Here is a 27,824-nt window from a genome sequence, read left to right as displayed (position 1 = left end):
GTTTGTTATTAGCGACACATTCAATTTTTTTCCCATATTGTTCTGATAAAGTTTTCGTTTGATTTTAATTCAAATCATAACAAAATTTATAAGAATTCTGCGACCGTAGAAAACGTTTTCTTATGGGGTAAGCTTTAGTTGACCGCAACGTTCAAACATCATAAAGAACTCACAAACCCTCTTTAGGGTTTACTTTGCTCCAAATTACCACCAGGACCTCTCACTAATAATTGGAGATAGTAACACGGTAACGGATCACTTGTTGCAGTGTTTTATGGAGAGATTCACAGCTGCGTCAGTAGGCCATCAGGCTATATGACCATCCACTTGTAATAAATTTCATCCACTAATGTCTCTTTTACCACTTGTATATTGATAATTGTAAGACCCATTCCAGGTTAGCCCTAGGTTGGATACATTTCCACCTGCGGTCAATCAATTGGGTTGTCTTGATGATGGTAGGTGCTGTTCAATTTTGGGTGAAACATAAATGGACAAGTGAAGAAAGACGAGATTGACCAAAGGCATTTAAGTCGAAGTATATGAGATATGACTTGGAGGGCAAGGCTCCATGTCCCCTAAGACATTTAAGTTGGTTTTGCATCATCAGCAATGGCCAACATGGTTCATTGGTTTGTCATCTTTCACCAGATGAAGGGAAAGAAAAAAAAAAGATTTGTCATCAGAAATTCACGCAACAACCATTATCAGTAAAGTTTATCAAGGTTAAGGGTTTATATATACAATAACTCGATCAAATTTCCTGGATTTTTTTTTCTCCATTTCAAATCCAGAGGTGTATATCTTCTAAGAGATGTGAAAGGTTATGCCTGAATTCCAGTGTATTGGTTAGTTCTGCGTCCTTGCGATTAGCGGCTAGCCTTCTCCAAATCAGGAAGATCTGCAGAGTGATGAATAATGGTCATGGTAAACACCCACACCATCCAATTCCACTCACATTACATTCCAACCCCCCCCCCCCCCCCCCCCCCCAAAAATAATCTAAATCAAAATGACTACTGGCATGTAAGAGACTGGAATTAATTTAAACCAAAAAAAACCATGCAAGGTCTACCAACACTAAAAAACACCATCAAAGAAACTCAATTTAGGGGAACTCACAGAGCAATCCATCATCATCACTGCTCTCATCGTCTCCAATTTCCTACAAGGAGTAAGAGATTTGTAAAGTAAATACACAAGTAGGGGTTATTCATTACTAGGGAAAACAAACAGGAGGCTATTCAATTCAAATTCAATTACCGCAGCTTGGTCATCATCTGAGGCAAGGTCAGCTGCAAACAAATAAAAACCTATTAGCAAGGTGATAATCAATCATTTAATCTGATTGTAAACCACATGTCTGTATATTGAATAAGCTTTTCAAACCAAGGTTTACTAGGAAAAGTTGCGCTGCCAAGAGCCCAATACAGGGCCATTGCAACACTATAAAGGGGAACCATAAACGGAAAAGGCCAATAAGAGAATAGGAGAAACTGAGTTCTTTATCAAGAAAAGTGTATAATGTATTAGTCCGAAGGAGGATCTCTGTTATGTTAATTGCAGGAGCCTTTCACCTTGGGTATGATATTTACTAAGGAGCTTTCGAATTAATATCCAGAAACATCAGAGATGATTAGAAAACTTAAAAAAGTCAAAAGAATGCTATCAGAAACAAGGAGCACTGTGTAATGACAATGGATGGTATAGTAGATACAAAGCAACACCAACTGCCAAGAGAATTTACCTAAGAGTTATAGAATTGACTGCCAGGAAACTTTACCCACATAGCAAAGTTGAACACTGTCCGTGTTTTAATACACGTGTGGTAAACTTGGGGTGAGATTTGCAGCAGCTTGATGTTAATAGTGCATTCCAAATCTATATGAAGATTCCTCTAGGTTTTTCATTAAATAAAACCCATGGAGAAGTTTACAAGCTGAAGCATGCACTTTATGAACAGAAAAACATTAATACACTCTATTCATCAGATGGGTTGGTAACAAGGTCACTATTCTCATAGTTTATGTGGATGAATTGTGGTGACCGGAAGCGATGGTGAAGCGAAGAAATCTCTTATTTAAAGATATTCTAGGACTTGATTTTAAATTGAAGGATCTAGGAAATTTAGGGTACTTTCTTGGCATTGATGCTGCTTGTTCTTCAAAAGGATATTTCTCTCTTAAAGTATGTCATGGATCTTTTGAGACTTGTCTCTTGGGCTGCCATCCTTGTGATACACCTATGAAAGTACCACCCGGCTGAAGGATAGAGCATGATGATGAACTGGTCAACAAAGGCCACTATCAAAGACTAATTGGAAAGTTGGTCTATCTCACACAGTGGACTAGAAAATTTGGTCAGTCAAGTCATGCATGATCCCCCATTAAACTCATATAGCAGTTGTGCTTCGGATTCTTCATTACTTTAAGTCAGCTCCAAGAAAAAGGGGTTCGTTTTTCTCCACATGATCATCTTTGTAAGCCTACACTGATTGGGTGGATCAATAGTACTAATCACGACACTCCATTCACTTTCTTCTGTATCAACCATAGCATAGGCTAGTTCAAGAGAAAGAAAAGGCTCACAGGAGAGAACCTAGGCACGGATTTGATCATACTCCACATTTAGACCTGCTAGAAAGTCTACAGACATGGAGCTTTTCTTCCCACTCCTGATAGGCAGCAATATCTCCCACAAGTTAAAGGAAAATTCCCCATAGAAATCTAAGGTATGATGGTACCCATGTAGAGTATTCTAATACTGAGAGAGAGAGTAAGATCCTTCTGCAGTAACTGGTGGATTTTTCTCCTAATCTCCAAACATTGTGCATCATTTCTAACTTTAGCGTATGTATCCTTGGCAACTTCCACAGAGCAACAACATCAACAAAAAGAAGACAAGTTTCTGCAAAAGCAGGCTCAATGGAGTAGAGCAGAAATCCCATTTCAAGACAGTCATCATTGGAAAACTCCAATAGAAAATCAAACTCACAGATCCTTCATTACAGAAGGACTTACACCATTGACGGGTATAGAGGACCCTTGGTGTGAGAAAAAAGTGCTCACCACCAAGGGATTGACATAAAGGAGGGTAGGAGAAGATTAAAGAAGTCAAGAAGAGGAGGTGTGAGCTTTAGAGGACCCTAGAGGGGTCCCGGCAGGCTGGCAGGAGAGAGGTGCGACCCTAAAGGGATCGCAAGAGGGAGGCGATACCCTAGGCTCCACACGATAGGCTGGTGGGAGACTAGGGTGGCTCATGGTGGCTGGCTGTAGATTTGAGGTGGATGGTGGTGTTTCTATCTCCAAGAAAATTAGGTTTTTGCATATTTGTCCTCAAACATGCACAATATCAAATTCCAAAATTCATCGGCTTTGATATCACATTGAATAGTCTAAGAACTATTATCGTTGAATTATCGACCGAAAAGGGAATGGCGAATCCGATTGACGAATCCAGAATGGGAATGCAGAGATGGGGCGGGCCCAGTCTTCCTATCAAACTAATCATATATGCCAAGCTCCTCTTAGCCCTATAGTCTTTCTCCTTCCCAAATTTTGCCAAATGATTCAATGTCTAAGGAAAACACAGTCAATCTTTATTTAAAATAATAACACAATACAAAAAGAATAGAAATTTCCAATGTGAGATATTACATAATAAAATCCTAGAGACAAGTTAATCTAAATCCAATTCTAAGGTTAGGGTTTCTAAAAGAATCTCCCTAGAATTTAGGATTTGCCCAAAATCTTCCAGCAAATAATGGTAGAATATAGGGGAAGGCTTGTGGATCCCTAAGGGTTTATGGGAGGATCCTAGAGACAAGTTAGGAATTAACTAATATTTATGGGTTGAGTCTTAGAAAGGGGAAAAGATCTTGGGCAGAATTTTGAACTCTTTTTCTGGTATTTATTCTTTCTTTTCTATCTTTTTTTCTTTCTCTCTCCCCCCCCCCCCAACAGTTTATACTGCAAGTCAGAGAGGGGAGAGAAAGAGAGTCCAAGAGAGAGAAAAGTGGGTGGGGGTTGCCATAGGGTTTGGGAGAGGTGGGGGAAGGGGATAGGGGAGTTGCAGGGAGTGGGGAGGGTTGCTGCTGTGTTGTGGCAGCAAGGGGAAGGGGACTGGAGTAGTGCGCACTGCGCAGAACAGGGGAGGCGCTGGGGAAGGGATTTGATGGGTGTAGGGAGGGTAGGAAGGGGAAGGGGATCTACTGTACTTACTTGTAGGCTGCTGGAACTTAAGATTGATTGCTTATTGTTGATGAAGAAGACTTCAAAAATCCGCCGTGGCCCTCCCAAAGGGAACCACAACCTTGTGTCTCACAAGTCACAAATACTTTAATTTTATTCAATCAAACTTGACATTACAAAGAAACAATATGCTTAATTATAGCCTATTAAAATTTAAAAGACGCTTAACTCCAAGTGGATTCCTTAACAAACTAGGAATCCACCACATAATCTGAACTCTTGAATTGGAATCTAAAAAAGACACATGCTAAAAATAAAACTTTACATTATCTCAGACTCTAATAAGCACATGCCTGAATCTATCTCAATTAAAATTCTAATGGCCCACGTGATAGAGTTTAAAATAACCGAGGACTCAATAACTAACTCAAAACAAATTCTAATGAAAAAGAAACTCCTAAAAGACAAGAACCCTCCTAAAGATAGGAACCCTCTTTGTAAAAGAGTCTTATCTTATACACAACCAACTCAAATTGGACTTCCTAACTAACTGAAACCTTCAGAAAATAAAGATAAAATTCTGAAATTAAAAGCCAACCACTAAATTAGGGCTAAAGTGACCAAAATACCCCTCCTAGAGTGTTCGGCCAGCCCAATAGGGGCCCACTTTTAGGATTCGGCAAAGGGGGGGTCACCGTGTTCACATCACAATTCTACGCAATATACTCAGAATTACAACAGGTATATTGGTCCCCCCTCCCCTTCTCTCTAATAGCTTGACCAGTAAATAAAACCAAGCTATGAGAAGGGCAGTATTGTAATTTTGACTTCTCTTTTGCTATAAATAAGCAGGCTTGGGGATCTTATTGGACAATCTAGCAATAACACCTATTGGATGTTAACAAACTGTTAACAATAACTAACGTAGGAGAAGTTGAATTAAAACAACACTAAAGCATGATTGATGACAGGTTGCAGCAAAATCAGCAGAGAAACAGAGCAGCAAGGTTCAACAGCCTATCACTTGATTGTGGAAACAGCAGAAGCAATACTTGGTGTTGATTGTGGATTGTTGCAGGCCCTCTGCTGAAGTTTGCTGCAGCCAAAAAGGTGCAGTAAAAGTAGAGAAGCAAATAGCACGAGAAAAGGAGAAAATAAGAAGTGCTGACATTGTTCATATGAACAGTGTTTTGGCCTCTTTTTCTTCATGTTTCAATGACCAGATTAAACGGTGTCCATGCTTGCAATCCATCATCCATCAGAAGATCAGCCTAGAGAAGGAAAGGCTTGTACAGACGGGTTAATAATCCTCAGACATACAAAGGAAATTTAATGCAAGAGCAAAATCCTAGGAACATAAGCTTGAGCTTGACAAATGCAATAAAGAAAGCTTGAATGAGCAATCATGGGCTCTCTATTAGACAGGTAAAAAAAAAAGGGATAAAAATCCTCAACTGGGACAGGGCAGACAGCATCAAGATACATGTGGCCTATTCATGGCTGTCCATACACCTTGACCTTTCCACCAAGCCCACGAACAAACAGAAGAGTTGACATACAGCAAGCCCATCCATGGCTCCATTCCCACATGGCTTTGGTTGTTTAATATTTTTTCAAGTTAAAAACGCTGGTTAGTTAATTCAAAGTAGTTATTTATCCAAAAAATAAAAAAAGAATTCAGAATTGTTCACAAGACTGTTTTCTTTTCTTTTTTCTCTCTTTTTTTGGGGCTAACACTATCTCTAGGCCTATGACCCAACTATTCTTGCAGGTCCACACTAACCCCAAAAGTACATGAACCAGGTCATACTAGGGTTGATGAGAAGCATCCACCTTTTATTGAAAATAGTGAAGAGCACCAAACACCAGTGTGTGGGTGGAACTGGGATCTTCTACCCATGAGAGTAGAATAACTGCTAACTTGACGCCCCCTCTACCACATTCAGGAGGGAAGCCCACCACCGAACATTGACAAGGTGGACCCCTCCCTGCACATATGGTGGGGTGTCAGGGTATTTATTTCCTCTACCCAAGCCGGACTCGTGTGAGTGACCATAATGATATAAGGGGTTGAACTCAAGACATCAGGGTGATTGTAGACCATGTCTTGCTTTTAATGCTTATTTTTCGCCGGTTTCTTGTGGATTGGATGATGGATGAAACCAGCAAATAGCAAGGCTATACGAATTACTTGATGAAGTTCCAACTTAGAACCCATTCTCTCGCCTAAGAATTCAAGAATGGAGCACAACCTGAAATCCATTCAGGCGCTAAAGAAGGAAACGCATCATATGAAAGAAATTAAACTTGGGTTTAAGGTGACGTATAACCTGAATCCATTCAGGTGCTCATTATGGACAAGTATTAAGTCTTGAGACTTCAATTTTCACCCCAAAAAAAGAAAAAGAAAAAAACAAAACCCAGTAACTAAGAAACACATCAAAGTAAAGGTAAATTTGAGGTTTGCAGGAGGTAAAACTCTAGCTAGAGTTCAAAAGGCCGAATGCACAAGGCATCTATATTTAACAAGGTCTGGGGAGGGTGGATTATGTGTTCAATACGTAGCACCATCCCTGTTTAAAAAAATGTTAAAAGGACCTGAAACAGTTAATAAGCATTCAGCAGGTGAGCACTTGACAACATGCTAAGCACGACCTTCATTTAACTCTGGTTAGAGTTCTGGGTAGGAAAAGTAAATTATACAATGAAACAAAGCCAAAAAGAACTTGTAGAAACATAAATATACGTTAAAATGAACACAAGAACATTAAGAAGAAGTGTTTCTTATACGCACCCCCTCGGATTACAGCCCTTCTACATGCATCCCTCAGAAAATGGCACCTTACATTTATCCGCCTCAAAGCTGATTGTATTAAGTTTTTCAGTCAAGGATTGGTTTAAAATGACCTTCAAAGCCTTGATTGTTATGAGATACCTTGTTATGGATAACAAAGTTGACCATTTTACCTTACCAATTAGGGCCCTTCATGAAATTACAGTTATGTCATTCCTATCTCTTGCTTGCTTTGTTTCCTCCCAAGTCCTAACTCAGATGAATAACCCTCACAAGTGCTTCCTCTTCCATTCCAGCAGGTCATATCACCGGTACACAACACCTTCCTCCTTTATTCCAAGCCCCAGATAGGTTTCTCATAGTTTGCTCCTCCAATCTAGCTATTGAGGTGATCAAAGTTTGTAGAAAACACTTGTTAAGCACAGTGATCTGAACCAACTGTTAGTCTTAAGGAGGAGGAAGAGAGGGGTTGAGAATGTGAAACAGAAGAACAAGGGGTTTTGGTCTCTCCCTGTTGATCAACAAATCTTCCTATTGTACTACTGACAGATCCTCATGATCATCATCACTCCTAATCCTCCACCTAGTTAGATGATCTCTCATCTTTCATCCAGTCAATCAGATAATGTATTCAAAATCCTAAGAACACTAATAGATTGCTTACCTTCACACCTAGTTTGTCTTTTAATTTCTGATGCTCAGCTAGCTGAACATACTAGTTTGTCTTTCAATTTCTGATGCTCAGCTAGCTGAGCATACAATATAGCTAGTACTTCCTGCTTCACAGACCTATACTTCCTCAACTTGCTGAACATCGATTTAGCACTCACCTTTCATCAAAGAACACACCACCTTCACAGCCCCAAGCTTGCTGGGCGCTGCTTCAAGCTCAACATTCATTGTCTACCAACGCAAATGACCACAAAGGAATGGCCCCAACACTGCCTCTCATACCTCCATTAGCATTTGTATTTTCTCCCACTCACCTCCACCTCCTTGCTGCTTTGCATGCCTCTCATGTGCAACATTCCTAGAGCCTATATTCTGAGATATACAAATCAATTTTCTGAGAAAGCCCATGATCATCACATTCTGCCCACAGTTTCACCAACTTATTGGATAAAGAACCGAAATCAACTCTCATTCTACCAATGCAGTACTGCCAGCCCACATAAGGCCTGACCCTTCTGAATTCAGACCATTACCGCTAAACATTGAAGAATCATGAGCATCTCTAATCTACCACCAGCAAAGCTCAGTTATTGAAGAAAAGAATCCGCCTTCTAAAGATTAATGAGAACTCCATAGACACCATTACAGAGCAGATTTATCAACAAAAACTAACAAATGTTGCAAGGAAAAGCAGAAACCTGTAAGAGAATTGATATCCCAATGAGGTTGAGCCAAGGTTTACAAAGTTGCTGTATTTATCACCACCATTGCCGTAAGGTTTCACAAGAAAACACCACTCATATGACCACACACCACAATGCAAATAGATGAAGAGTCTAGAATGAAAGGTAGGTCTGTAAGTCAGAAAGCAGGTTTGACGGGGGGGGGGGGGGGGGGGGGAAGAATAAGAAGAAGAAAGAGGGCAGGCGATGGACAGAGGAAGAAGAAGAAGTAAAAGAGCCAAGGAGGCTGCACAGTGTCATGTTTTCCTCCCTGGCCTTAGACTTTATATATAGAACTTAACATCTGATTACAAATCTCAAAAAAAGAGAATGAAGAAACATATCACAACCAAATATGGAAACCCAGCATTCTCGAGTTAGTGCTGGATCCTTTCTTTCCTTTCCAAGACAACCCTCTAAATTGATAAGAAGGTATAAGTGATTACATATAGAGCTTAGGTACGTCTTTTTACCTTTTCAACTAAACCTCAAAACACAGATAAAATGGTCATAGTACCCCTATAAGAATAGTATGGCCATTTGTAAGGATATCTTAGGAGCCTTTCTTTGCAGGTCTAGCTCCACTCATAGCCCACCTTTTGCATCAAGCCGAACGAATCTGTCTTGCCGAATCACCATGTCAATCGTCAAGCAACTTGATTGAAGTATAGGGGGTACTATGACCATTTTGGAAAGAAAAAAAAAGTGAATTTAAACAGCCATCATATAACTGTTTGGACCATTTAGTTTGGAACTTTTGGGGGTACATGCAAGGTGTGATTATCGGAGTGCATGTAAAAAAACAATAAACCGAGAGGATGGATGTAAAACACCCTTAACAAAATATTCAAAGAAAATAGACGATAATAAAGGTAAGGGTTTCACCAGCCAAAGTAGAATAGAGCTTATCCAGGCAGTAGAGGAAAGGAACTTTGGAACCCAAGACTGAAGGTTTGAAGCTCACATTGAAGCATAAGATCAAGAACTCGGTAATATCTCTTTTTGGTATGATTCTAAGGTAATATTTTGGTATCTTGGCAAGATCTCAGGTATTTCACCACAATTGTGTGCTCCTCACTGAATCCTGGTTTCAACTTAACCAAAAAAGTGCATTAACTCGGAATATTTTGGCTAACTGAGTTTGAACCAAGCATTGAAGCTGCTTAAAAGTAGTTGCACGACAAAAAAAAAAAACTTTTAAGGTTAAAATTGATGGCAACAAAGTTGATAGGGGTGTCATCTTGTGAAGGCATAGGATTTGGCTTTTAAGCAGGTAAATGGAAGGATAAGAAGGCTTCTGATCAAAGTTTAGATTTCTAGGTCGGTTTTCTGTCTTTCATGATTAAAGCAATCTCTTAGGAAAGTACACTTGTCCAGGCTAAAAGCTTCAGTTTGAGTGATCAAATCGAGTCCCCCCCGCCCCCCTTCTCTTTCTTTGTGGCCCAAAAGATGACTGATCAAATAGAATGTTTAACGAAGGGTCAAATTGAGTGTTTAATGAAGGGACAAAGGAGCATCCCCATGACATTTCTAGACATTGATCATTCAGTGGATTGAAGAGATAAGGTTGTAATGTTGTATACTAGGAAATGTTTAGTATTTTCACTGTTATATTTGTTTACGCTAATAGGTTTGTGGTTTTTAATACCTATAGACTTACCAGAGTCCATAAAACTTTAATACAATGTGTTTAAGCGTCCTTTTTATCTTGTGGCCCTCAAATAGAAGCCAAAATTTTAAAAGTTCAAGTGAAAAGCTGAGCTTTAGGCCCTTTTTTTTTTTTTTTTTTTTTTTTTTGGGGGGGGGGGGGGAGTTGCTCATCTAGTCTTCGACTCTGTCATACATTTCCATTCACACAATATTGACATGAGCATTTCAAAAATTGCAGTAGTGTAACAAAACTTAGCTACAAGAATAGACATACTACCATAGTGTATATAATCAAGAGATCAGATATTCGGTGCATTATACATTTTAGTTTGAAACACCCCAAACACAAAAATATTCAACCACATGCTAAGCAGGGCTTTGAATGACTTCCCAGAATCAAGCTCAGCAATCCAAATTTGTTCAGGCCACTAGTCAAAATAACAAGATCCACCTTATGATGAATTTAAAACTGGAATACTCATTTCACAATTAATCACATGTCAGTAAGCAAATAGTAATGGTTTATTTGGTCAATACATGCTGGAATCTTTATCCCTTTTGAGCTTAATGATGATCCCAACCCCCAAGGCTTTATTCATAGCATTTCGCCTTGGATCTAACAGAAAGTGAAGCAACTTACATTTTGTCGACTCTTCATCGTCCTCATCACACCACTTGTTCCAATCAACCTTGATGTAAGGAGCAGGCTTTTCATCAGACTTTAACAGTCTCTTCCACCAGCCCTTCTGCTCTTTCTGGATTGAGCAAATTATGTTTCTGAGTCCAACATTAACTTTACTACCCTGTAACAGAATTTACAGAGCTCCAACCATAAGGTGTAGTAGATATCTAGTCCATGTACCATAAAAGAATAAAAAAGATTTCATTGTACTCAGCATACTCCACAACACCTATGGAACTGATTTCCTGAAATTAAAAGTGACTAGACTAGGTTTTGTGATCTTTCAAAAATAAGTGCTTGCTTTTCATTTTATATAATTTCATAACATAGATAAGATCCACCAAAAAAAAATCCAGAAACTCCAAAATTTAGAAAGATACTTGTTTTCACTAACTAAAAGCAAATCAGATTGCTAATAGATGTCAAGGACCAAAGAAGGCTAATTTCTAGATCTGGAGTAACATTTTACTTAAGCATTTTACTCTTTTTGATTGTACATAACCTAGATTCTGCACTACTCTAGCCAGAAGCAATTTTACCAAGCTGCTATAAGCACCCTTGTTTTAATGATATCAACAGAATTGGCTGAAAGCCATCTAAGGTGACACAGTATCTAATAGATAAACACTGAGAGCATTCTACATCAATCAACTTCAATAAACTCCAGATAAACCATCGGATGGGATGATTCTCAAAAACTAGAAAATCTGCTCACTACCTTGCCTTTTTATGACATCAAACGAGAGTCCCGGAGGTGCTATGAAGCAAACCTATGCTTGCAAGTAACGACTTTCCATACCTATCATGATTAACTGAACCAGTGGGCTGGTGCTAATGGCTATGCTAAGTAAACAGGAAGCCATACAACAAGAACACCGTTAAGGGCGTAAAATGACAATTTGCACAAAAGTGTTTCTTCATAGTAATCCATTCACATAATCCATATTTCTCTTTAGTATGGAAACCGATCATCAACATCTATATTGCATGCTTTCACAAAATAAAAGATAGTGGGAGAGACAGGGGATGAGATGAACAATGATGAAAAACCTTAATAATATTCAACTAGATGGAAGCAAAAAATGATTAAAATTAAATCCTGGGTAAGACATCTGGTGTCAATTGAGAAAGCTTAAAAACCAAAATAAATAAAAAAGGCACTCTTTCGAACGGTCATAAGAAGCTTACCGCAGGAACAATTGTTCCATAGAGTTCCAGACTCAAGTCAAATGGTTCACCCTGTAGACCAGTGGCAGAGAAACTAAAAGACCCCTGAGATTCACTTTTCACAGAGACATTCTTTGCATCAGGCAGAGCAACAGTGAGGTAAACCTTATCAGAACGCTGTGCCCAAAGAACTTCTGGATGTCGACTGTATAGAGACAAAAGCAACTTTTATCATTCCAAAGTAAACAAAAATACGTAAGTTACCAAATATTTTATGTAAAAGTAGTTACACGGTAACAAATTGAACAACTTAATACCCTTCTTTTCATCAAATACTTAATAGTGAAGGTTCTAGCCTTCTAGGTGTAGGAGAACCCCCAAAATAAATATCTACAAGTTAATATCAATACAATAACTCCAACCTCCAACACCCGTCCCCCAACCCCACCCCCCCAAAAAAAGAAGAAGAAAGAATGTAAATCATTAGCCAATAAACAAATATGAAAAACAATATCAACTCAAGTTAGCTCATTTAACTCTAATCTCAACTGAAAAGGTCATTCACAGAAATCTTTGTTGATTTTTAAGTAATTCATGCCTTATCTTAATTCTGTAAACCAGGTCCTTTTCCTCAATTACTTGTCCATTTAAAACATCCAATTCACACCGCAACATTCATTCAGCAGTGATTGGTCATCATAGAAAATTGCTGAACCATTTCAGACAACTGTCCGTCATCATGTTATCCACTGATGCTACTTCAACAAGAGAGGCAGTCTTGAACCAGGCTGACTATATGCAGGCTGTGACCTGCTCACAATTTATGAAAATAGCCAAATCATTCATACATGTGGAACCAAAAAGGTTAGCATACACTCCATTCCAAAATGAAACTACCCAAGCTCTCTTGATTGCAGCCAAAATACCACTGAATCCCTGTTAACCAGTCTAATAAAATGCCTTTTTTAATGTAAGTAAGGTAGTGCTTTAGAATACAAACTGTATGGATCAACCTAGTTTTGGACTTACCCATTTATTAATGAGCAGGTTTAGACTACACGTGAGGCCCAGGAGACTAAACCTGCTCAGACCCCTCCATGCTGTTAACACCTGATTATGTTCTCACATACTCCCTTGAGTTACTTCTAACTTTATGCTTCAATTTCTAGTTGGACATGAATATCAACATCGTCATTTTAGGTAAACTAATGTTAACATATCCATGTTCTCTTTCTTTCTCCAGCATTCAACTCAATTCTTATCCAGAGATTTAATGACATGCTAAAAACACACACCACACTGAAAGCTCCTCTTCGATCTTTCCCAGCCTTCCACTATCAGGAAATATATTAGAAATGGCTAACTTGAGATATTTCTCAGACATCACACATAATAGCACCCATTGTAATCCCAGATTCAAAAAAATCAACATTATTCCAAGTTAGAGGGACTTTTATAATGCTTTCGAAAGAGAAGGACAATACATAGGTTTTAAATTGCTGAGGATTTGAAATTTCAACTTTGTAGATGAAGATGAAAAAGAAGTGTCTCCATTGCATCTAGTCCCAAACTCATGGCCTGAAATGCTCTTGGCAACATTAATCAATAGATCTCCAATAATGAAAATCCAACACATCAGAGATGATATGCTAAATCGAATAGACCTCTCCCTTCTTCAGGGCTAAAAATTAAACAATGCCAGCAAGGTAATAACAGATGTGAACTAATTATTATCAGTTTCTATAGAATCAAGATTCCAGCTCAAAATATGAGAGCCACTAGTTTTGAAGTCAACGTCTAAACTTGTTTTTTTTCAGCAACCATCAACTAGACATTGAAAACCGCATGCAAAACAACTTATAAGAGGAAAAAGAATCTAAATAGCACATTGTATAGAATTCAGTACATCTATTTTCTATTATGATACAGGTTGGATTGTCGACGCCATAAGCGAGGAGATGAAAGGGAAAGGATCAAAGAAGGAGAGAAAAAAAAACATATACCTCATCACGAGAAACTGCGGAGAATAGCTTTCGAAGAAAAGTGATTAATGAAGCAGCTGCAGCAGTGGAAAGTCGGAGACTCGGTAAGGCACCCTAAACACGATACAGTCAAGGAAAAACCACAGGAAGGACCCTAGAGTTCATGGAAACCCCATTCATTTGTTTTCGCTCCGCCGCTCCCGTTACTAACGCTGAGCAGAAATGCATAGCCGAAAAGGTGCGACGCTTGAGTACAGTCTTTGAGTCTTGACCAAGTAAGGCCCAAGGATTTGGATTTTTTTTCACGCCCACTCTCTACACAACCGTTTTGTCTCACAACTCACCTAACAAGAGGCCACCCGGGCCCACCTGACAATGCCCAAACCCTGATTTTGTTGTGTGGTTTATGGATAGGGAGAAGGAATGCCTTTGTGCACCGTAGACTGCATCTGCGCTGTGACTTATATACGCAGCACATGCAGCGAACGGTCGAGATTTCGATCTCAACCGTTGGCTTCACCGTGCTGCGCATTAAATGTGCAGCACTAAAGCACAACCCCTGCATCTGCGTCGAGGCTCCAGACACAGCCAATACAAAATGACTGTTGCCTCAATTGAAAGAGAGGGGTGTTTTAGCCATTTCCTCTCGGCTGCCTGGGTAGTAGGTACTGATAATTTTTTTGTAACACACAATCTCTCCACTGAGAGGTGAGGTTCTCAACCACTGCACTATCCTTATATTGGTGTGGGTACTTATAATTTGAGCTTGATGAATGAAACTTTTTGTGCAACCATAACATGTCACAACTCCCACCAGCACATGGAGTGATTTTTGTTTGCGCCTTTGCAGATATCATCCACGTAAGCACAACAATTGGTACACGTGTCGTTTCTTTTATCCAACAGCTAGAATAAAGATAGTCTTAGTGTTACATCATTTAGGTTAAAGAACTCTTCAGATTTACAAAACTCATTCATGTTATTAATTAAATTATGTAAAGAGGCCAAATACCGAACGGAACCAAAAACTAGATTTTGTATATAAACCCTAACCTAAAAATATGCTCACCATGGCACCACTGATTTTGGGTTAGAAGGTTTCTATGGTTGAGCACATAAGAAGGAATTTTCAATGCTAAACTAATTTTTCCAAATTTTTGAAGAAATTAATAAATAAATAAAACATTTGTATTAAGTGCGTCCCTAAATGTAATTCAAAGTCGTAAACAGGAAATAGCTTTTGAATTTTATTTTTTTTCCTTCAGGTTTTGGAATTTTCCTCCTTTTTCGCATTTCTTCTTTGAAATCCTCGGTTTTGACATTTAGAAAGCATGACAAAATCCCTATTTTGCATGGTGGATTTTTTTTTCTTCTCCCTTTTGTTGTTTTCTGTTTTGGATCTTACTATGTTAGAACTAAAATTCTAACTCTAGTTTCTTTGGCGTTTACTGGATCATTACTGATACGAGAGGAACAAAAAATACATGAACAATCCATTTGTTTCCTCAAGATTTGTATGTCAAAACAATGCTCAAATTTCTGTTTATTTTTCTTTCAACAAAGTTGTAAACCACCTCAAACTACTAATGTTTCAACCAACATGAGTACATGTTTGCAGAGATAGCTCTTCTTCTTCTCTCCCTTCTATCGTTGTTTTCCCTCTCCTTCTATGTCGATAATCTCTCATCCCTATTTTCTAAATTTGTTTCCGTCTTTCCGTGTGCTTTTTAGATTAGTCACCAACTGGTCATTTTCCTTTCACAACTAATGAAAATCTTATAGAAGAGAAAACATATTTGGAGATCTCTAACAGCTTCTAGGATTTTTCTTATGCGAGTTGTGTTAGATTCACGCAATTTGTCTTTGGTGTCGTCAGGTTATTTGGCCCTCACTAGGTGAATCTCATTATTATTAAGGATGAATTTTGTAAATTCTAAAATTTTTCTAACCAAAATTATATAATTACAAAACTGCCCTTTTGTTTCATTCATTAGATGAAGGAAACGGTATATGTCACATTTCCATGCCTGCACAAGAGATATCCGCACATGATTGAACAAAAATCCCATAGAAAGCCCTGCCATAATATATTTGTATGCCCAAATTAGAAGGTTGGTCAGGGTTTCAAAGCTTGGCCAATTGAAAATTTGGAATAAAGCTACTTCTTTTTTTTTAGGTAAGAGAATAAAGCTACCTTATCTCGACATATTTAGAGTGTTGTTGGGATTTCTTCGTTCACCACAAATGGTTGGTCTTTGGAAAGAGTGGCAAAGCCACATTCGGGCTGGAGGGCCATGCCCCCCAAGATTTTTTTTTAAATTTGATTAATAATATAAAATTTTCTTATTTTTTTTCACTTCACATATGAAATACTACTATGTGACCCCCTAAAATTAAAAATAAAAGTTTAAGATAAAGATTATGGGGATAGATGTCATTCTTAACGATGGGAAAGGATTTATTCCTTATCTTTTTTTTTTTTCTTCTTTTTTTTTGTTTATCTCACGTCTCACAAAACATTAGAATAGTCACCAAACATTGGAGTTTTCCTAAATCTTCTCCAATGTTATAAGGTATCACTCTCTCATTCTCATTTTTTTATTTGGTTGTTATTTATTTCTTCTAAAATTTCGATTATACTAATAGTAATTTAAATCTCATTAGAATTTAACCATTGATTTTATCAGATCTAATCATAATCATGATTTTTTTTTTTAATCCCTAAATTTTTTTCCTAAAATTTCAATTCCTATTATTAGAAATTTAAATATTGTTTAGAATTCCAGCCATCAATTTTATTAGATCTATTCATAATCATTTACTTTTGTTTTTGAATCCATAAACTTTTGATTCCTACTAATAGCAATTTAAATTTTAAATTTTATTAGTATCAGCCATTAATATTATTAGATTTAATTATAATCATTGAATTTTATTTTTTTTACTTAATTTATGGCAATTGACTATTTTTCTCATATTTAGTTAATAGACTTCATTACAAAAAAAAAATAATAGACTTCAAATCTATCTTTTTTCCTATAATTTCTCTTACAATTTCTTTCCCCCTTTCTCTTTCGTGGTTTTTTTAAAGTCTCTCTCCCACAATTTTAGCACCTAAGCTTTATTTTAATAATTTTTTTTATAATTACTTATAAATGTGTTATCTATATTTTAGTCATCATATTTATTTACTTAAATTTTTAATGTGAACCCCACGTCCGAATATAATAAAATAATTCAGAGGAGTGATTGCTCCAATATTCAATTCGTGGTTCCACCCCTGTTTCCAAATGCCTAATAGGTGTTCAGCCACTTTTAAAGGTATTCTTGTTGTGATGATACTGTGAACAAAATGCATTAAGTATTTGATTAAACATGTCAAGCATATATGGGTTTGGCATGGTCCCTGACTTGATGAAAGTAATCTAAAATCTTTGGATACTAGTATCGTAGAAGCTATCGAGAGGCTACATGGCGACCGAGTTAGCCGGCTCTGTGGTGATGGTAACTCATGGTCAATGGACCGGTTTAATTCAGTTGTTTATGTCAAGTGGAAGGAGATTTAGAAAAAAATGAACTCCATCTGAATCTTCTAAAAGGATACATAGTTTGGGCACCTACAACTTCTGGTGTTTTTTCTCTTAGTCTTGCATATGATGCTGCTCAAGAGACATCATCAGAGGTGGCTAAGTCCTCATATGTGCCTCCTCGTTTTAGCTTCTTCACTTGGCTTTGTGCCTTTGGAGAGGCTTCCAACTAAGTCGAAGACTACTTATTGGAAACATGCAGCTGATTCTATATGTGTTTCTAACAAGGAAGAAACACAATGTCATATCTTTTGCAAGTGCAGGTTCACTCAACAAGTGGGGAGGTCATTTTTAGTCTTCACATGTTCCTGTATGCTCCAAGTAACTCCTAGACAGATGAACTTCATTGGGTGCTAGACCATTTCCGTGGCGCAGATTTAAAATTGCAAGTTCGGCGGTTTTCTTTGCATTGTGTAATATACCGAATCTGGTATAAGCGAATCTCTGGGATTTTCAAGAACTTAGATAGTAACATCAGTGCTATCAATCAAAGGGGGTGGGTGATTTCTGACAGGGGGAGGGAGGAAGGTAGGGTTGTGGTGGCTAGGCAGTGGGAGGGTGTGTGGTGGTTTATGCATGGCAATGATGGGTAGTTTCTGGTCAAGTGTATGAAGAAGATGGATGAAGCCACCTAGTTTTGGATATGGGATGAGACACGGGATCCACATCCTTTGTAATTCCTTTCCTTACAATTCCATAAAATTCCCTCTTAGGATTGTGTGCCATGTGGCATTTAAATAATCCAACGATAACCCAACAAACTAGAGTTCAAATAAAATTCAAATTTAGTTTGAATTGGGTAACCATTAGATTACTTAAATGCCACATGGCACAATCCTAGGATGGAATTGTAGGGAAAAGAATTACAGAGATGTGAATCCGATGAGACACAATGGTAGTTTAATAAATTAATATTAAGAGGATATTTTGGTCATTTCATTCTCGGATTTAAGTGGACACTAATTCGACAATTAGTTATAGGCTATGTGTAATTTTGTTTTGGATTACAGATACTTTAAGACACTTAAGGGAGCCAACAAGAGTTTTGGCACAACTTAAGTGGCATACGGATTCACATCCTCTGTAATTCCTTTCCCTGCAATTATCTACAATTCCTTCTTAGGATTGTGCCATGTGACATTTAAGTAATCCAACAGTCACCCAACAAACTAGAGTTTAAATAAAATTAAAATTTATAGGTGGGTTTAAATAAAATTCAAATTTAATTTGAATTGGGTAACCACTGGATTACTTAAATGCCACATGGCACAATCCTAAGAAGGAATTGTAAGTAATTGCAGGAAAAGGAATTACAGAGGATGTGAATCCGTGGCATACACATAAAACTCTTTTCTTTTCTTTTCTTTTCTTTTCTTCTTTCTTTTTTCTTCTTCTTCTTCTTCTTTTTCTTTCTTTTTTTTTTTTTTTTTTTTTTTTTTTTTTGGGGGGGGGGGGTGTTGTAAAATTTCACTTTCCTTTGTAACCAAACAAACTTTTGATTTCATTAGGGAAAAAAAATTATGAGATTTGTTAAGGGTCTGTTTGATTACATGAGTCTGGAGATTTCAAATCTATGGAGTTATAATTTATAAAATTAAATGTTTGGTTGTGGAATGAAATCTGTGGATTCATCCTAAAAAAACTATTTGATTGATGTGATTTTTGTGAATGTGCAAATGTATAGCTTTTTTGAAATCTCTGGATTTCACCCCTTACCCATAAATCTACATATTCACGTTTTTAGTGTAAAAAGGTGAATCTCTAGATTCATGAATCTAGAGATTTTTACAACCAAACTGGTATAATTCTTAAATTCATGAATCCAGAGATTTCAAATATCTGGATTCATGTAACCAAACAGGTCCTAATGCAACCTATAGGAGGGTAAATAAGTTGCCACTAGTGTATTTACCTAATTTTTTATTTTAATTACAAATTAAATATTAATTATGAACTAAAATAAAAGTGAACAATTGCAGTCACTACAACGCAAGGGCAAGGTTTAAAGCATCAGTATCGAGTATCGTATCGGTCATGTGATTTTAAGAGACGTATCATCATGTATCGAGTATTGTAGCGCTCTGGCTAATTTATTTTACTGTAATTCAATTGAGAGACGTATCGAGATGTATCGTATCGGTTGAATCAAATATGGATACGTATCGGCAAGTATCGTATAATATCGTGGGATACTTTAAACCATACGCAAGGGTTTTATAGTGGTTCGACTTTACAAGTTTACATCTACTCCTCGATTGGTCTCAAAAGAGTATTCCAATAATGGTTTTTTTTAATACGATAGGTAGAAAGTCAAACCCTTACAATATATGTTCAATAGCACCATGTATAGAGTTCAGATCATCTCCCCATCGTAGGTGCACTCTGTGCTCCCTGACGGCTTTACAACCACACATTATGGTGGGGCCCACAGGTAAAAAACAATAAAACATTAAAAAATATATATCACCACCTTCACTTGTGGGCTTATGTAATGTGTGGTTGTAAAGCATTCGGGGAGCATAGAGTGTACTCCTGACGGGAAGACGGGGAGATGATCTGGACTCCCAGTTACAATATTTGTTTAACTAGGACAATAACATCTCTAACTAGTTTTAATAAACATAGACTATAATTGAACAAACTGTATACAATAAATGAAAGAATATTACTTTAAAAAGAGTTATGACACATTATCACTAGTGTGAGTGTGATGCAATGAGAGTGTATGCTCAAATAAAAATGAATGCACCTTCAAAACCTTCAATTACCTCAAACTTAGCTTTCACAAGTTCGCTTAACTCCTTAGCATGTTCTTCAAGGACGAGAAATGATGAAAAGCAATAACAAGTCAATCTTGACAAATTTTGAGAAGCTTTATAGTAATTGGGCAGCAATAACTCAATTAGCAAAGTAAAAACTCTCAAATAGGATTGGCTAAACTTATAAAGATGAGCTTATAAAGATGTCATTCAATTGTTTAGCTCAACCTCTCAATTGATAGAATATTTTATGAAATTTTAGCAGATTACCGTCTGTTCAGACTGATACCATCTGAAAAATATAATCGTAAAGATAATTTTAACCAAACAAAATAAGGTAATAATGTACAATAGGGGTAGTTGCGAAATTAAAATAATTCAAACAGTGATTTCACAGAAAATACTAGCGGATTGGAGTAAGGTGTCTAACGTAAGTCCAACCTTAGGGCGCCCATGTTTATGAAACTTAAAATGGGGGTCTCAGTGCATTACGAGCTTTCTTTTGGGTGTCGAAGTAATTTGGTCTAATTTTGATATTCATTAGATATTTTTAAGACCACGGGGAATTGCAAGATTGGTACTTATTGCAGGGGAGACTGGGAGTAGGGACCACCGCGTGCATCCAACTGTGTTAAACATACGCGTGCATCCACGAGAATGACACGAGTTTCCACGAGCAACACATAATGCCTAAAATAACCCTGGTATGCTAACGTCACCAAAGCATTTGCGTTAGAAGCCAAACAGGCCACATAGGTTCTTTCTGTTCTTAACAACGAAGACGCCACATGGCGGTAGCTGAAGTCTAATTCTCAACGGGATCTAAAGCCTTTTCCACGTTTCACACTGTACAAAACATTCACTAATTTCACTTTCAGCTTCTTTGACGTGTCTACACAAACGCAGCATTAAATAGGATGTAAAATTGGCTTCCACCTGTAACGATCTCGACAGTCCAATTTAAGTGGGACCTGACTAAAAGTTAAGATGTTGACATCCAACGGTCACAACACGGTAGACGTTTGCTGGTGGTTTTGGTAAATAAAATCAGTACTTCGAAACAAAACCAGGGACGGTTTTTCTGTATATTGGGGGCGGAAGAGTGCATGGTTTTGCTTTGCGTGGTTCGGTTTTTCCAAAAGAATAACAAGCTAATAATCTAATCATCATCCTTGTGCTGTTATCTGGTTTTCTTTTCATGGCCCCTGGTTTTCCTCAACATCTATGCGTTGCATATAGACTTCAGTCTTTGTTCACTTTCCCCCATCTAGTCTTTCTCAACTACTTACCTCAACAACGTTATCCGACTCAACTGCGTCTTGATCTTCCCTTTGATCTTACCAGATCTGCAGACTTCGGAGCAGACATTTTTTTCTTCCATATTGGTGAAGAAGGGGATTTTGATCTAAGGACAGTGGAAACTGGAAAAGAGAGATTTTGAAACCGGATGACTCAAGAGGTTGGTTCGATCGAGGAGAAGAAGATGAAGAGAGAAAACGCTGGGACTGTCCGTAAACTTATCAAGAAGAAGAGATGTAAGACGACGGTTCGCCGTCGCGAACCTAAAGTCTCACAAGTGCTTCAGAAACTCTACCATTGCTGCAGAGACGTGTTCAAAGATCCAGGCTCCGTTCCTTCTCCTCAAGATGTCCAGAATCTGCGTCAGATTCTCGGTGAGTTTATCTGCCAATTTCATTGCTCGATCTGTTCTCTCGTCATGAAACTGAATCTGAATACAGAATACTTCCTTCCTGTTTTCGAGATTCGGGAAGGCTATTTTGTTTTCTTTCTTTCATTCATTCTTGAGTTGTTTATACGCTTATATTACTTCTTTATTCTCATTTCAAATGAGGGTTTCTGCTTTTCTTACATGGATCATGGATCTTGATTCATCTGTTTTGCATTTCTATTTATAAGATTTTCGTGATCTCCTTGCTTGATCTTAGTTCTTTTGTCTTTCCTGCGGAAGGCTAAATGCTGTATCACAGAATGCCTTCAGTTCTCCCTTTTATCTATGCTTGCCTTATTCCCATTTTGGAGATGATCAATTAATAGTGCCCCTCAAAACTCAAAACACCAGATGGTGACGAAAGGAATGCACCTAGAAACTGGACCGTGTGTGTCTTGTCCATTATAAATAACTCCCACTAGTGCGATCCTCTACCTGTGTTTGTTTCCCTCATTTTTTTCCCCACAGTAAGAGGGTCCACCAAAAAAAATCCACTTCTGATTTTTCTTCTGAATTCAGAGGTCATTCTTTTCCCCCTCTTCGAGGCCTGTGGGCCCTGCTGTCTATGGTTTGATATTGATTGAAAAAAAGAGAAACAAAATTGTGTTAGTATAGATCACTTTCACCTTCCCTTGGAGCAGGTATTGTCTGCTCGACTTTATGGTTGTTTGGAACTTTGAATACAAGCACCGGTGGATAATATGGTTGATTTTTTCTCATATTACCAGACAGTGTGAAGCCAGAAGATCTAGGGTTAAGCGGAGATCTCCTATTCTTTAAGCCAGAGAGAGTTATGGAAGGAACTCCTAGGGTGAAATGCACAACCATATACAACTGCAAAAAATTTTCGGTAAGGAAAACGAGAGGAAAATAATATCCTCATTTATTTATCTATTATTATTTTTTATCAGAATCAATTCGAGGTCTAATTTTTAGTTGTTTTCTACTTTTTCTTGCAGCTTTGTATTTTCTTTCTTCCACGTAATGCAGTTATCCCACTCCACAACCACCCAGAGATGACTGTCTTCAGCAAACTTCTTTTAGGATCAATGCATATCAAGGCATATGATTGGGTTGATCCTGTCGAGTTTGAGTCCTGTTCCTCGCCTTCTTCGAACAGTTAGTATTCCATTTTCCAACCTCTCTGGATCTCCTCCGTTTTCTTTACTTTGTGAATCAGATGTGGAAAGAAACCAAAAGGTTTTTGTGATTGACCCAATAGCGGATAAATGTGCAGTGAGGCTAGCGAAGTTGAAGGCGAACACAGTATTCACAGCCCCGTGTGATTCATCAGTTCTGTATCCCACATCTGGAGGAAATATTCATGCTTTCACGGCAGTTACACCATGTGCTGTACTTGATGTTATTGGACCTCCTTATTCAAAAGAAGATGGGCGAGACTGCACGTACTATAAGGATCTGCCCTATCCAAGTCAGTCAGGTAATAAACCTCCCTTTTATATTTTCATCTAATATCCTTTCATTTTTTCTCCCTCTCACTTTCTCTTTTGGGTAGGAGATAATTTTATCCGGTTTCACTTCACTCCTGCCCATTCTGTGCCGCCTACGATCGATATCGAAATCTCGACCTTCTGTTTGCCTTTTAACCCACTTGTGAAAGAGTTCGGATCAGCTACCCGTCGGGGAGCACAAAGCACGGCTTTACCACCATAAATACAAGGGGGACCAGGGTTTGGGGATGGAAGGGTTTTTTTATTTTTTTATTTTTTACCTGTGGGTCCCACCGAATTTGTGGTGGTAAACCCGACGATCTGTGCTCCCCGTCAGGGGCGATGATCCGGATTCTTTGTGAAAATGATGGTCAAGATTTCGATCTCAACCGTAGACAGCAGGTGTTATGCTTTTAATGCGCAACATTCAAGTTGAACTCATTTTTATCACCATAGACTCTCCAAGTTTACTTTGTCAGTGATTATAAGTGAGTCTCTTCTTGAATGTGTAGTGAAAAACTAGCTTTAAGGAGGCTTATGAGGATCCCAATTCGCATGTGTTTGTGTTCAGTTTTTAACTATAGCTAAATAGGGTTTATCATGCAAAAGCTTATGTTCTTGTGCTTTTTTTTTTTTGTTTTCCCTCTTCTGATTACAGATTCTAACTTAGAGGAATACAAAGAGGGAGAAGGCTGTTATGGATGGCTAGAAGAGATTGTCATGCCCAAGGATGTAGAGATGGAAGGGGTTCCATACTTAGGCCCACGGATAATTGAAGATGTTGACTAGATTCTTGAGAATACTTTTGTTGCTAATTGAAGTTGACCATTCATACAAGTTAATTTTTCCCCTACTCAGTTCGGGGCCCACCCTCAATCTATCTAGGTTTAGCTTTACTCTATGGTTCCATCTGTTGTAGGAAAAAAAAAAAAAGGTTCCATCTGTATAGTTAGGGCTTAAACTAATCTATGTTTAGTCCTTTTATTAACCTTGATAATATTTATTTATTTATTTTTGTTCAAATGAAAATTTATATAAAGCACTCCAGACTAAAGGACAAGTATTGTCAATTACAAAAAGTGGTGGAACATACTACTAAACCCTAACTATGAAGACTGAGCAATCTGGCACCACGAGGTAAAAAGTTCGAATTTCTATTCACAAATTCAAACACACCACAATCAAACTGAACTATTAAGTTTTTTGTCTTTTAGATCAAACTTGAGACAAAAACAATTTAGTGAGTTGTGTTTATGAGATAAAGTGCAAATGACCTGTTGGCAATCTAAAGGCAACACCAGCTGAGAAACTTGAACTATTCTAACAAGCAGTAGACCATCTCACATTGCTTCTACTTCAAAAATTTATGCAGACATACTCTTACTAATCTTAGACTGTGCCACCACAAAACCAGCAAAGGATGACATCACGGCCTGCTAGTTTTCTGGACATTTCCCAAGAGCCATCGGTAAACAAGTGTGCAAAGCCCTTATTTTCTACATGGCTGAGATCTAACCTGTTATCTTCCAAGATGGTGTCAGTTGATCTTGTTATAGACCTGTAAATGGATAATTGAAATACACATCTGAACTCACATTTGTATTTGTTTAAGGGTGTTCGTATCTAGAATTTTTCTTACCATAAAATATTTGTATGTATCCTTTAAGCAACCGGATTTGGGATTTGAATAATTACTCATGGATCAAATAATATTCAAATAGAGTAAAGTATTCAACATTTTTTTCCTCTAAAAATGGATGGTAATAAGATCGGAACCGGTAATCAGATAATTGAAAATAAAATATTAAACATTTTTCTCTGAAAAAAGAGGCTAATAATCGGATGCGGAAATGGAAAATGGGAAATTGGAAATTAAAGAAAAGAAAAAAAAAAAAATGGACATCACCAATCAATAATTGGATAGTCTATCGGATCGAATTATTATCGAATATCCGATAAAGTTCGAATTCGAATTTGGATGCCTTCTCTAAATTTCTGTTAGATTCGGATTCAGATTGGGTCTTACTAGTCGTATTCCAAAACAGGTGTGTCCAAAGTCGAATCCGATCCGTTTACATGTCTACCACTTATATAGTTTAGCATTAAGACTAGCAAAAAAACCGTAGAGTAACTGAAGTGGAAGGATGGAAAAACTTACATCTACTCTTACCAAAAAAAATAAAATAATAAAATTTACATCTACATATTGTGTTTCGAATTTGAACATGAAAATTTCACTAAATAGTAGAAAAAACAGGTTTTGTTTGTAAATTTATCTATCACTTTTCAGGAGATCAAGGGCGAAGTTCTACGTATGTGTTAGTAGTCCCCTTTATATGTAAATCCCCTTTAGTTACTAATTCTAAAATAATCTTGTCTCATAATCAATTTTGTAGGTAAAGTTTATTATAATGATGTTTTTGAAAACAAAGAATATAATCTTAAAAAATTAATTCACTTCATAAGATCATAGTATGAAGTTAGGAATTTGTATCTACTTTGCAATTCAAGTATTGTTTGTTGGGAAATGTCATATCAACATTGCCACATTAGCCTCCATTAATTTTGATGATGACAAACACAAATTACTAATGTTTATATCGAGTTGTGATTATCCAGCTCATACGAAAACAAGTGGACCAAATCCAACTCATTAGACCAAACTCACCGGATACTCAAGCCAAAGTCAAGATCAAGTGAACTTGGACAAGAAACCAAAGTTAAGATAAGTATCAAGATCAAAGCACAAGAAGATGCGAAAGTCAAGTAAATATTAAGACTTAAAAGAATTCAGGATTTAGGACACTCCTACGAGTTACTCATATGAGATTGTACTTAATTATATACATATCTTATAATTAAATTGACCTATGACATGTTACGAAGGTGTATGTAACTTAGGGTTGGCTAGAGAGTCCCAAACCCCCCTAAAGTCCCTGAATTCCCCATCTTTGCTTCTATGCTCTAGATGGACGTCCGTTTGGAACCAAACAGTCGTCCTTCTGGTCACGAAGAAGCCCATAATTTGTTTGGATCATACGATCACTTGTCTAGTACAACTTAAGCCCAATGGCTATTTTAACGGCTAAATTTTTTATACGGATCTTCGTCTGATCCAGGCAAACGTCCGTCTGGACTGAAATTTCACATAAATTTCTATCCGTTGGGAGGTTGGGCCAAGCAATTGAATGCCATTTTTATAAGCCTAACCACCCCCATTTGAGAGGTTCTACCATGCGTATTGAGCATTTATTACCTCACAACTCTTAAAGCTCTAAAATAGGTGAACTAGCATTGATCACTTATCTTCCAACTGCATCCAACTTTGAAGGTCATTCCAAAGTTGTCAAGCAAGCTCATTAGAGTCGAGCTTGAAGTTATTTAAGGCCATTGGAACTTCATTAGGGGTGCACATCATTTCTTGAACATTATTTCTTCATTGCATCACATTCACACAAGGGGTAATGTGTCACAACCCTTGTTAGGAAATATCTTCAAATTCTACAAATTATATTGATTGTTCAATTATAGTCTAGGTTGATTAGAATTGGTAGATGGTGCTTTTCCCTATTTAGAATAAATATTGTAAATAATACTTTTGCCCTACTTAGAACAAATATTGTAAAGGGTGTTCTTGCCCTATAAAACATAGATTGTAGAAAGTTTGATCTCTACCCGTTGTATTGAAAGAGAATCACTAGTGGAATACTCTCTTGAGGCTAAGAGAGGAGTGAACGTAGACTTGCAAAGTTGAACCACTATTAAATATTTATCTTGTGGATTGATTGCATTTCTTAATTATCATTGAAATCTACAATTTACTTTGTATTTGCATTAAACCGATAAATTAGGCAAGTCCACTAGTTACAACCTATTGACCCCCCTCTAGGTTGCCTTAAAACTGTTTATATGAAATTATATTATCTCCCTATAGAGTTACCATTTCAAAAAGAGGGGAAAAGCTTTGAAGAAAAAATAGAGGGAGAAAGCTAAAAAGGAACCATCGGAGGTTCGAATCCCCTCTGCTCACTCCCACCGAAAGAGGGAAAAAACTTCAAAGAAAAAATAATGGTCCTAAGCTCACTCCCAATTTGTTTGGTAGCTCCGATGTTCTAGGTTAGAATCCTATATGTTCCTCTGTTTCTTACGTTCGGTATATGTGCTCTTTGGCCTAGGCATGGGTTCACTACTAGCTTCTGTGAATTATACTAGGCCTCTTGGGGTGCTACAATAATGGGACCAGTGCTTGCGCTGATAATTCGTAAGGCTAATGTTTGCATAGGTCGAACTCAAAAGTCTAAATGTTGTCTAAATGGGACCCACTATTGCATCTCCTTTCTTGAAAAAAAAAACAAGAAGAAGAAAGGTTGGACACAGAATAAATTGTACATGTGGAAATTAGAAAAAGTTCAAATTTTGAGTAAATGCACGTCAAATAT

At 37.5% G+C, this 27,824-nt stretch overlaps 2 protein-coding genes across 2 annotated transcripts; one reads left to right on the top strand and one right to left on the bottom strand.

The window, feature by feature from the left end:
* Nucleotides 1-9: 9 nt before the first annotated feature.
* On the bottom strand, nt 10-14,140 carry LOC149027920 (HSP20-like chaperones superfamily protein). Its single transcript, XM_089167088.1, has 6 exons — nt 13,881-14,140; nt 11,899-12,082; nt 10,669-10,831; nt 1,264-1,295; nt 1,123-1,165; nt 10-901 (listed from the first exon to the last, which is right to left on the bottom strand). Exons 1-6 carry the CDS (start codon nt 13,883-13,885, stop codon nt 870-872), a joined length of 459 nt encoding a protein of 152 aa, XP_089023214.1. The 5' UTR covers nt 13,886-14,140; the 3' UTR covers nt 10-869.
* A 7,058-nt stretch (nt 14,141-21,198) lies between these two features.
* On the top strand, nt 21,199-24,813 carry LOC149027919 (plant cysteine oxidase 2-like). The gene is made up of 5 exons (XM_089167082.1): nt 21,199-21,878; nt 22,663-22,784; nt 22,894-23,053; nt 23,172-23,375; nt 24,044-24,813. The coding sequence occupies exons 1-5, from the start codon at nt 21,653-21,655 to the stop codon at nt 24,172-24,174; spliced, it is 843 nt and encodes a 280-aa protein (XP_089023208.1). The 5' UTR covers nt 21,199-21,652; the 3' UTR covers nt 24,175-24,813.
* Nucleotides 24,814-27,824: the final 3,011 nt, after the last annotated feature.

This window comes from Hakea prostrata, chromosome 1 (genome assembly GCF_041222555.1).
Source record: "Hakea prostrata isolate BN-2017 chromosome 1, UWA_Hpros_2, whole genome shotgun sequence".
NCBI lineage: Eukaryota > Viridiplantae > Streptophyta > Magnoliopsida > Proteales > Proteaceae > Hakea > Hakea prostrata.
This window is presented reverse-complemented; position numbering and strand designations above follow the sequence as displayed.